Below are 11,312 nucleotides of genomic sequence, written 5' to 3'. Positions count from 1 at the left end.
CCAATCACACACACACACATATACAAACCCTACACTTCACCCTCCCATCTTTGACCATCCTAGTATCCTATTCCTGTTTATTCTTCATATTCTATAAAAAAAAACCCTGTACCCCTTAAAAACGCTAAAAATACCCGGACTTGTGCTCTCTCACCCATGCCCAGCAACCCTTTTAATGTGAATTCCTGCATCCCCAACTCCCTTAATTTATTTCTCATCATCTCTCTCTGTATCCCATACTTCCTGCAACACAAAACTACATGTTCTACTGACTCCTCTTCCTGACATTCCTCACACAATCCTGTCTGGAGGTGCTCCTTCCGTCCGTTTGACTGCAGGTCACCCTTGGGCAAGGTGTAGCACCTGCTTCGCCGCCGATCAGGGTCACATGAAGCCATTGGAGCAGCTGGTGCATATCACAAGTCCTGATTATGTGACCACTGACACCGGACAGACAATCTCTGAAGGGTACTGATAATGGCTGGGGTCACCCGTCTTGTAAAGACACCGCCCAGAAGAAGGCAATCGCAAACCACTTCTGCAGAAAACTCTGTAAGAACAATCAAAGTCATGAGATAAGAGCACGATCGCCCAAAGCAGACGACACGGCACATTATAATGACGATTCTTCACCCATCCCGGCCCCTCCCTATACTGTGGTCCTACCCTCCCGGCTTGTTTTTGGATGAATTTAAATCAGGAACCAATCCCGGTGTCGCTGAGGAGAAAATCCGTTTTTAAAAAATACACGAGGTTGAGACTGCCCCGGTGGGTGGAGAGTGCAAGTACGAGAGCCAATCGCCTCCAGAGTCGGGATGTTTGAATGCTTTGTATCTGTGGCTGGGACGGGAGGTTTTAGGTGGGGCTGATGTCTGCAGACTGTTAACGCGGAGCTTTGCGGGGGAAGGGACTCCCAGAAGACGAGAAGCTTATAGAAACTTTAAGGTATCGAAGCCAACCAGTACTTTCACGGGGGGGACCCAACTCCCTTTTGGCAGCAGCAAAAGCCAGCGGTCCAGTAGCGAGGGTCCCTGCGGCCGCTCAGCCCGTCCCAGCCATGAATGACTCGCAGTGCCTGGACGACTTCCCGTTGGTGTCGCGGTGGACGGCGGCGGTCAAGCAGGAGGTGGGCGTGCGGGACTTCTACAGCGAGAGCCAGCGGCTGGCGCTGGAGGAGTTAGTGGCCGGCGGTCCGGAGGCTTACCACGCCTTCCTGCACCGGGAGAAGATACCGGGCTTCCTGTCGGCCGACGAGATCGCCGATATCCTGGGCTCCGCTGTTAGACCCTCTGAGTTGTGCGGCGAGTCCCTCGACCAGTCTTTCTGCGATTCCCTGGGTACCGGTACCTACTTCCCCGATGTTTCGGACGTGGCCGTTCCCGATCTGGACCTGGGCTGGCCGATCTTCCCGCACAATTGGTACCGAGGAGTGACCCAGGTGGAAGTCCATTTCCAGCCCAGCTACGGGGAGCTCATCTACAGTTGTAAGGAGGCGATCAGGAACCTCATCAGGAAGGCGGAGAAGGTATATGGGCGCTTGCTTCGGGGCAAGTTTATTGTCTTGTGTACAAGCACAGTGGGGTACAGGTACTAGTACAGTGAAAATCTTTCTTGCAGCATTGTAGGCAGGTAGGCTCAGACAACCCATAACTCATACAAGACAGTGAAGAGAAAGACGGCAACTTCTGTATTGTCCTAAAAATGCAATTTGGAACCAGTATATGTCGGTGCAAGAAGTGTTATTTTGTATTTTCAGGATTGGGATTCAGGTTCTGGTAATTATTTTTGTATCTGTACAGTTTGTCTTTTGCATACTGTTCGAAGTACAAAGTGAAGTTATTATCAAAGTATATATATGTCACCATGTACAATCGATTTTCTTGTGAGCATACTCTATAAATCAATAGAATAATAACATTAACAGAATCATTCAATGAAAGACCGCCCAACTACGGCGTTCAACCAGAGTGCAGGCTACAACAAACTGTGCAAATACCAAATAATAAATAAATAACAAATGTCGAGAACTGGATGAAGAGTCCTTGAAAGTGAGTCCATGAGTTGTGGGAACGTTTCAAACTTGGGGCAAGTGAAGTGGAGTTATCTCCATTGGTTCAAGGGGCTGATGGTTGAGGGGTATTAACCGTCCCTGAACATGGTGGTGAGAGTCCTGAGGCTCCTCTACCACCTTACTGATGGTAGCAGTGAGAAGAGAGCATGACCTGGTCGCTGATGGTGGATGCTGCTTTCCTGCAACAGCGTTTCAGGTAGTTGTCCTGTCATTGGGAGGGCTTTACCTGTGACCGACTTTTCGTAGGATTTTCCATTGAAGGGCATTGGTGTTTCCATACCAGGCTGTGGTGTAGCCAGTACTCTCCACCACATATCTATAAAAGTTAGTCAAAGTTTTATATGTCACGCCGAATTTCCTCAAACTCCTAAGGAAGTAGAGGCGCTGCCGAGCTTTCTTTGTGTTTGCACTTGCGGTATGAGCTGGGCCCAGGCCAGGTTCTCTGAAATAGGAACATCCAGGAATTTAAACTTGCTGACCCTCTCCACCTCATGGCTCATGGACCACTGGTATCCTTCTCCTGATGTCTATAATCAGCTCTGTTCATAGTGTTATATTGATTCTGTTGTATTTCATTTTTCCAAAGACCATAAAACATAGGAGCAGAATTAGGCTACTCGGCCCATCAAATCTGCTCCACCAATCCATCAAGGCTGATTTATTATCCCTCTCAATTTCACTTTCCTTCACAGTCTGTGGCAATGATTTCCACAGATTCACCAACCTCCAGCTAAAGAAATTCCTTCTGTTGTAAATAGATGCCCCTTTATTTTGAGGCTGTGCTCCTAGATTCTAGGAGACATCCTCTCCACATCCACTCTGTCTAGGCCATTCAATATTTGATAGGTTCCAATGTGATTTCCCCCTACATTCTTCTAAACTCCAGTGCGTACAGGCCCAGAGCCATCAAACGCTCCTCATATTCCCCCCAAAAGGGTTAATACCCCTCGACCATCAGCCTCTTCAATTCCCGAGATCATTCTCATGAGCCTCCTCTGAATCCACTTCAATGCCATTGCATTTTTTCCTAGATAAGGGGCCCAAAACTGCTCAGAAAACTCCAAGTGCAGTCTGACCAATGTATTATAAAGCCTCAGCATTGCATCCTTGCTTTTATATTCTAGTTCTGAGTTACAGGGAAAGGTTGAATAGGTTGTGAGTTTATTTCCTAGATTTTAGTAGAATGAGGGAGATTGCAGGAGAATTTGATCGAGGTATACAAAATTATGAGGGGTATAGATGGGGTTAATGGAAGCAGGGTTTTTCCACTGAGGTTGGGTGAAACTGGAATAAATTAAAATGAAAGGTGAAATAATTAAGGGGAACCTGAGGGGGAGTTTATTCGCTCAGAGGGTAATGTGTGTATGGAATGAGCTGCTTGTGGAAGTGGTAGATAGATACATGGATAGGAGAGGCTTGGAGGACTGTGGTCCAGGTGCAGGTCAATGGGACCAGGCAGCATGACAGTTTGGCACAAACTAGATGCACTAAAGAGTCTGTTTCTATGCTGTAGTGCCCTAAGACTATGGGTGAGGGAAGCAGTGCCAATGTTCAGGGCTGGGGGATTGGTGCTCTGAGAAAGGAATTAAAAAAAAAAGGTTGAGTGAGTGAGGCCTCCTCCGGTCAGAGTCAACCATGGATATTGTGTCCTAGCTGTCTAGATGCACAAGCCTGGCAGTACGATACGGAGAGCAAGCTGTGGCCCGTGTAGCAAGTTCCCCCGCTCCACGCATCTGATGAACCTAAAGGAACGGCAGAGACCGCTACAGTTTCATATCAGCAGCGTCACAGGAGTTGCCAGTCAGCATTGAACTCAACGTAGGACTGCTTTTATGGATTCCAGCTCCAGATTTTTCCCTCGGGGTTTACTCCTGCGGCTTCCCCATGAGTGGGTTTTGCCACAAGGCAGTGAAGGTTTGAGATCAGAGTTTTCCTTCTAGATGAGCTTTCAACCACGGCTGATGAGCCCCATCTGTCTGAAGTGACTAGTTTTAAGGTGCCAGTAGCCTGCCTTTGCCCCTTCTCCTGTCAGTAGAAACGGTTCTCCCCGGCTTAGTAACTAAGCCACACGTGAAGGCCGGGAGCTGGACTTGGTTGTCAGAGACTACTTGAGGCGTACATCATTGGGAGCGTTTAGTAGGTAGTGGGAGCTTGTCCCCATTACCAACCCCAGCTATAGTAACCTTCAGGAACCAAAAAAAGATTAAGTACATCTGAAGAAAGGACCACTTCAAATTGTCATTGATCCAAGCTAATGGCAGTGTGGGCTTTGTGGGAGTTTTCAAACCGATTGAGGGAAAGAATATAATGTGGAAAGATATGAAGTCATCCTAAGTGTTTGACTCCATAATTTGGACTGAACAGTCATGGAATGAGTTTGAATGATGACCTGTTCAGATGCATCTGAGGGGGGTCCTTGAAAATGAATCATTGCAAGTTTACACGAGGCTACTGCAGGAAGTTAGGAAGATGGTGGTTTGTTGGCCTTCATTGGAATAAAATTTGAATACAAGTGTAGCCCCCTGGTAAGCCTCAGGCTCGCTCAGCTCGCTTTCATCTGGGGGAAGCAGCCTTCGGCCCCGCCAAACTGGGTAATCAGTTTGTGTAGATGCTGTGTGATGTACCCCACCATGCCAAATAACAGACAATACACCATATGCAATTAAATTATTACACTTTGTAAGTATTTACTGGAACTATGTAATTAATAGAGATACAATATAAAAGGAAAGTAAAAGGCACCAAACTTATCAAAGTTCAACCACTTCGTGCACAACCATTGGATCTTAATTAATGGGGTCTCCTTTTCCTCCAGTTGATGTCCTCTGAACTCCACCGACCCTCGAATGGGACCACCCTCGGTAATCGACCAAACGCTCCACACGAGTCTGTCCTTGTCTCATCTCCTCTCCTCGCCGAAGACCCTGGGCCTCAGACTCCTGATTGGGGTCCGTTCCATCACCCAGCTTACAGCATCACATCTCCTCACTCTGTCCCCATCCGCCTTCTGGCCAAAGCCCGCGAAACAATAGTTTACAGACACACAAGAAAGAATAACATCTATCCCAATTGGTTAACAAATGAATACAATTCTCGTTATCAGTAATTATAACCCAAACAAGCTGCTAGAGAGAGAACCACTGTCTGAACAGTTAACATCACAATGAAGCCATTTTGTTTTTAACATAACAAAGAAGCCATTTTATTAGCCTTAGCAATAACATAAAAGAAGAAACCCCTTACATAAGAGTGGAAAACATCTTGTCCAGACTATATAAGGTCCTGAACTAATGGCACTTACAATAAACACCCGAATCTGTAGATGCTGGGCGAGACCCTTTATCAGGACTCATGGGCTTATTCAATCCTGATGAAGAATCCCAGCCTGAAACATCAGCTTTATTCCTCTCCATAGATGCTGTTGAATTCCTCCAGCATTTTGTGTTTAGCACTTACAATAATGTATGCATGTCAGGAGGCCTCCCAGTCTAAAAATGGACGTACTTGCGATGGAGAGAGTGCAGTGAAGGTTCGTCAGATTGGTTTGTATTACAGTGGGATTTTCCGATGAGAAGCAGATCACAAATAGGTTTGGAGGAGTGAGAGGTGATTTCATTGAAATTCACAGAATTCTTACAGAAGATGATTTTTTTTCTCTCTAGGTTGGGGATGATCACAGTCTCACAATAAGCAGTCAGGTATTCTATTTGGGACAGGGAAGGAAAGAAACCTCTTTTTCACAGAGGATAATGAATTTTCAGGAATTCCCTACTCAAAAGATTTTTCAGAGTATATTCAAGACAAAGGTCAATAGTATTTCATTAGATACTAAAGGATGCAAGTAAAAATGGTATTGGTCTCGGAAGATGGTACTGTGATAATAGGTCAGCCATGATTAAAATGGCTGATACCTTCTGTTTCTTCTGTTGCTCACAGGAGCACCTCAATAGCATTTGTTTCTCCTAGAGATGTCACTGCTCTTTGCCAGGGGGATTACTTGTATCCACCAGTGAGAGAGAGCGATCAGAGCCTCAGTTTATTATTTTGAGTGGTCACGTTCATTAGTTTAGAATTTCCTTAGCAATGGTATGGGGCTTCAGCCTGGAATTTTGTCAGGGTCTTGTGAGAGATTGTAATCTGCAACATTTTGTCTCTCAAAGTCAGAGTGTTTCCAAGTGAGGTGAATCGGAAACTATAATTTTCATCTGCAGCAAGGGTGGAAGTATGTCCCTACCAAAGGCTCCTTCCCTCCACTAGCGTGCAGATCACCCTTGGGCAGGGTGTAGCATCTGTGCTTAGAACCCCGCCCCCCCCCCCCCAAAAAAAATCAGGACCATGTGAAGCCATGGGAGCAGATGGTGGATGGTCATATGAGCAGCTGGTGCATATCGCAAGTCAGAATCAGATTTAATATCACTGGCATATGTCACGAAGTTTGTTAACTTTACAGCAGCAGTACAATGAAATACATGCTAAATAAATATAAAGAAAAAACTGAGTTACATTCAGTTAAAGTAAGTAGTGCAATATAACAGAAATTTAAGAAGTAGTGAGGTGGTATGATGGGTTCAATGTCCATTCAGAAAGCGGATGGCAGAGGGAAGAAGCTGTCCCTGAATCACTGAGTATGTGCCTTCAAGCTTCTGTACCTCTTTCCTGAGGGTAACAAGGCAAGGAGGTCATGTGCTGAATGGTGGGAATCCTTAATGATGGACGTCGCCTTCCTAAGGCACCGCTGGTTGAAGATGTCCTCGGTACTATGGAAGCTGGTCCCGTGATAGAGCTAACTAATTTTATTGGTTTCTGCAACTAACTTTGATCTTGTGCAATAGCAACCCCCCACCCCTCCCCCCAACCTTCCATACCAGATGGTGATGCAGCCAGTCAGAATGCTGTCCATGGTACATTTGCAGAAGTTTTCGAGTGTTTTAGTTAACAAACCAAATCTCTTCAAAATCCTAATGAAAGATAGCCGCTGCCTTGCCTCCTTTATAGCTGCATCAATATGTTGCATCCAGGTTAGGTCCTCAGGTATTGACACACAAGAACTTAAAATTGGTCACCCTCTCCACTTCTGATCCCTCTGAGGATTGGTTCATGTTTCCTCGCCTTACCCTTCCTGAAGTTCTGCATAGGGAGTTCAGGGAGATAGATCTAAGCTAAAGAGCAGGACCTCCAGGGTTGTGATCTTAGGATGGCTACCCATGCCACATGCTAGTGAGGTTAGAACTAGGAAGATGTGTGGCTAAGGAGATGGTGTGGGTGGGAAAGCACAAGAGTTTTGGATCATTGGGCTTTCTTCCAGGGAAGGTGGGACTTGGACAGAAGGGACAGTTTGCACCTGAACTGGAGGGGAACTAATATCCTAGCAGGAAGGTTTGTTAATGCTGCATGGTGGGGTTTAAACTAGAGTTGCAGGGGATGAGACCAGAGTGCCAGAACAATTAGTGGAGATGTTGTGGAGGCAGATATTGGTAAGATCACAGACAAAGTTGTGAATAAAAGGGACGAGCATGGTTAAACTAGTGACCTGAGCTGCTTATATTTCAATGCAAGAAGTATCTTAGGAAAGGCGGATGATAGTGCTGAAGATGAGCTAGCTGGTTTACAAACAAAGGCAATGTGTAGTGAGGAGAGGTTGTTGATAGGGCAAGATTGCAGTCAACAGGATGAGTTGTAATGTAAAAGGTGGACAAAATCGAAAAGAATGAATACAGGACTGAAGGTGCTATATTTGAATGCATGTAGTATATGGAATAAGATTATTGAATTTACAGCACAGTTGCAAGTTGACAGGTATGATGTTGTAGGCTTCACTGAATCATGGGTGAAAGATGATAACTGGGAGCTTAATGTCCAAGGATACACATTGTATCAAAAGGACAGGTGGGAAGGCAGAGGGGTGGCATTACCTTGTTGGTTAAAAAAAAATGAAATCAAATCATTTGAAAGAAGTGACATAGGGTTGGAAGGTGTTGAATCATTGTGGATAGAGTTAAAGAACTGCAAGGGTAAACAGACCATGATGGGAGTTGTACGCAGACCTCCAAACAGTTGTAATCTGTGGTCTAAAAATTACAATGAAAGATAGAAAATGCATACCAAAAGGACAATGTTACAATAGTCATGAGAAAGATTGGGGAAATCAGGTTGGTGCTAGATTCCAGGAAGGGGAATTTCTAGAGTGCCTATGTGATGATCTTCAGAGCAGCTCCAGGTTGAGCCCACTAGGGGATCAGCTATTCTGGATTGGGTGTTGTGCAATGAACTGGAATTGATTAGAGAGCTTCAGGTAAAAGAACCCTTAGGGGCAAGTGATTCGGGAAGTTTGAGGAGGAGAAGCAAAAGTCAGATGTATTAGTATTGCAATGGAGCAAAGGGAATTACAGAGACATGAGAGAGGAGTTGGCCAGCATTGATTGGAAAAGAACACTGGCAGGGATGACGGCAGAGTAGTAATGACTGGAATTTCCGGAAGAAATTTGGAAGCCACAGGATGCATTCTTCTCAAAGAGGAAGAAGTATTCCAAAGGATAGGTGACATAATCATGGCTAACAAGAGAAGTCAATGCCAAAGAGAGGGCATATAATAGAACAAAAATTAGTGAGAAGTTAGCTTATCGAGAAGCTTTCAAATACCAACAGAAGGCAACTAGAAAAGTAATTTTAAAAAGGTAAATATGAAATACAGAAGTAAGCCAGCCAGTAATATTAAAGAGGATATCAAAAGTTTCTTCAGATTCATAAAGTATAAAAGAGAGGCTAGTGTGGATATTGGACTGCTGGAAAATGATACTGGAGATGCAGCAATGGAGGACAAGGAAATGGCGGATGACTGAATAAATATTTTGCATTAGTCTTCAGTGTGGAAGACACCAGTGGTGTGGTGGAAGTCCCAGGTGTCAGGCGTTATTACTAGAGAGAAGTTTCTTTGGAAATTGAAAGGTCTGAAGGTAGATAAGTCACCTGGACCAGATGGTGTACACCCCGGGATTCTAAAAGAGGTGGCTGAAAGGATTGTGGTGGAATTAGTAAGAATCACTAGATTCTCGGATGGTTCCGGAAGACTGGAAAATTCCACTCTTCAAGAAGGGAGAGATGCAGAAGAAAGGAAATGGTAGGGTAGTTAGTCTCTCTTCAGTGGTTGGGAAGATCATAGAGTTGATTATCAGAATCGGTTTTATTGTCACCTGCATGTGTTGTGAAATTTATTAACGTAGCAGCAGCAGTACAAAGCAATACATGATAATATAGAAAGAAAGAAAAAAATAAGTTAATCAATTACAGTGAGTGTATGTGTGTGTATGTATGTATATAATATATATTATGCTGTGGAGATGCTTCACTGGCCCTGGAAGGCCTGTGAAGGTAGAGGGCAAAATGAATGCAGCAAAATACAGGGAAATTCTGCAGTCTGCAAGAGAACTGTGACTTTGGAGATTTGTTTTCCAGCAAGACAATGACCCCGACCTTAAAGCCAGAGCGACACAGGAATAGCTTAAAAACAACAAAGTTAATATCCTGGAGTGGCCAAGTCAGAGTCCAGACCTCCGTCCAATTGAGAATTTGTGGCTGGACTTGAAAAGGACTACTCATTCACGATCCTTGTGCAATCTGACAGAGCTTGAGTAGTTTTGTAAAGAAGAATGGGGAAAATTTGCAGTGTTCAGGTATGCAAAACTGAGTGAGCTATCCCCACAGACCCCAAGACTGTAATTACTGCCAAAACTGCATCTACTAAATACTGACTTGAAGAGGGTGAGTAGTTATGCAATCAATTATTTTGTGTTTAATAATTGTAATAAATTTAGACCAATTTGTAGAAATTTGTTTTCACTCTGATACAAAAGAGTACTTTCTGTTGATCAGTGTCGAAGAGCCAAATTAAAACCACTGTGATTCATTGTTGTAAAACAATAAAACATGAAAACTTACAGAGAAGGGTTGAATACTTTTTATAGGCACTGTACATTAAATAGATTAAAATAGTGCAAAACAGAAGTAGTAATTTTTTAAAAAAGTGGGGTAGTGTTCATGGTTTCAATGTCCATTCCGAATTATTACTAAGCATGAGGTCTTGGGGTATTCAGAGGCACGTAATAAAATGGGTACTAGTCAGCATGGTTTTCACAAGGGAAAACCTTGTCTGGCAAATCTGTTGGAATAGCGCACAGGATAGACAAAGAAGAATTGGTTGATGTTGTATACTTGGATTTTCAGAAGGCCTTTAACAAGGTGCCACACATGAGGCTGCTTAACAAGCTACAAGCCCTGGTATTACAGGAACGATTCTAGCTCGGCTAAAGCAGTGGCTGATTGGCAGGGGGCAAAGAGTGGGAATAAAGGGAGACCTTTCTGGCAGGTTGCCGGTGACTAGTGGTGTTCCCCAGGGGTCTGTGCTGGGACAGATTCTTTGTAGGTTAATGTCAATTATTTGGATGATGAAATTGGTGACTTTGTGGCAAAGTTTGCAGACAATATGAAGATGGGTGGAGGGGCTGGTAGTTTTGAGGAAGTAGAGAGGCTACAGAAGGACTTAGACAGATTAGGAGAATGGTCAAAGAAATAGTAAATGGAATACAATGTCAGGAAGTGTAGGGTCATGCACTTTGGTAGAAGAAATGAAGGTGTTGACTATTTTCTAAATGGGGAGAAAAGACAAAAAAAGAGGCATAAAACAAGTTGAGAGTCCTTGTGCAGGATTCTCTAAAGGTTAGTTTGTAGATAGATTCTGGGGTGAGGAAGGCAAATGTGATGTTAGCATTCATTGCAAGAGGAATAGACTATAAAAGCAAGCACATAATGTTGAGACTCTATAAAGCACTGGTGAGGTCTCAGGTAGAGTATTGTAAGCAGTTTTGGGCCCCTTAGAAAGGGTGTGCTGAAACTAGAGAGGGTTCAAAGGAGGTTTATGGAAATGGTTCCAGGATTGAATGGCTTGTCATCTGAAGAGTGTTTGATATCTCTGGGCCTGTATTCACTGGAATTCAGAAGCACGAGGAAATGTTCAGAATACCTCATTGAAACCAATCAAATGCTGAATGACCTTGATAGAATGTCTGTGGAGAGGATGCTATGCTGAGAGAGTCTAAGACCAGAGGACAGCCTCAGAATAGATGAGTGTCCTTTCGGAATCGAGGTGAGGAAGAATTTCCGTAGTGGTGAATCTGTAGAATTCTTTGCCACAGGCAGCTGTGGAGGCCAAGTCTTTATGTATATTTAAGGTGGAGGATAATAGATT

The 11,312-nt window shown here is 44.1% G+C and overlaps 1 protein-coding gene across 1 annotated transcript in view; it reads left to right on the top strand.

The window, feature by feature from the left end:
- Positions 1-690: 690 nt before the first annotated feature.
- fam83d (family with sequence similarity 83 member D) overlaps positions 691-11,312 on the top strand; it is a 37,860-nt gene continuing 27,238 nt past the window's right edge. The window contains exon 1 of the mRNA XM_072277302.1: positions 691-1,525. Coding sequence (XP_072133403.1) covers positions 1,058-1,525 — 468 coding nt within the window. The 5' untranslated portion in view covers positions 691-1,057. The remainder of the gene's footprint in view (positions 1,526-11,312) is intronic.

This window comes from Mobula birostris, chromosome 2 (genome assembly GCF_030028105.1).
Source record: "Mobula birostris isolate sMobBir1 chromosome 2, sMobBir1.hap1, whole genome shotgun sequence".
NCBI lineage: Eukaryota > Metazoa > Chordata > Chondrichthyes > Myliobatiformes > Myliobatidae > Mobula > Mobula birostris.
Note: the sequence above shows the minus strand (reverse complement) of the source record. Positions and strands in the feature narration are given on the sequence as shown.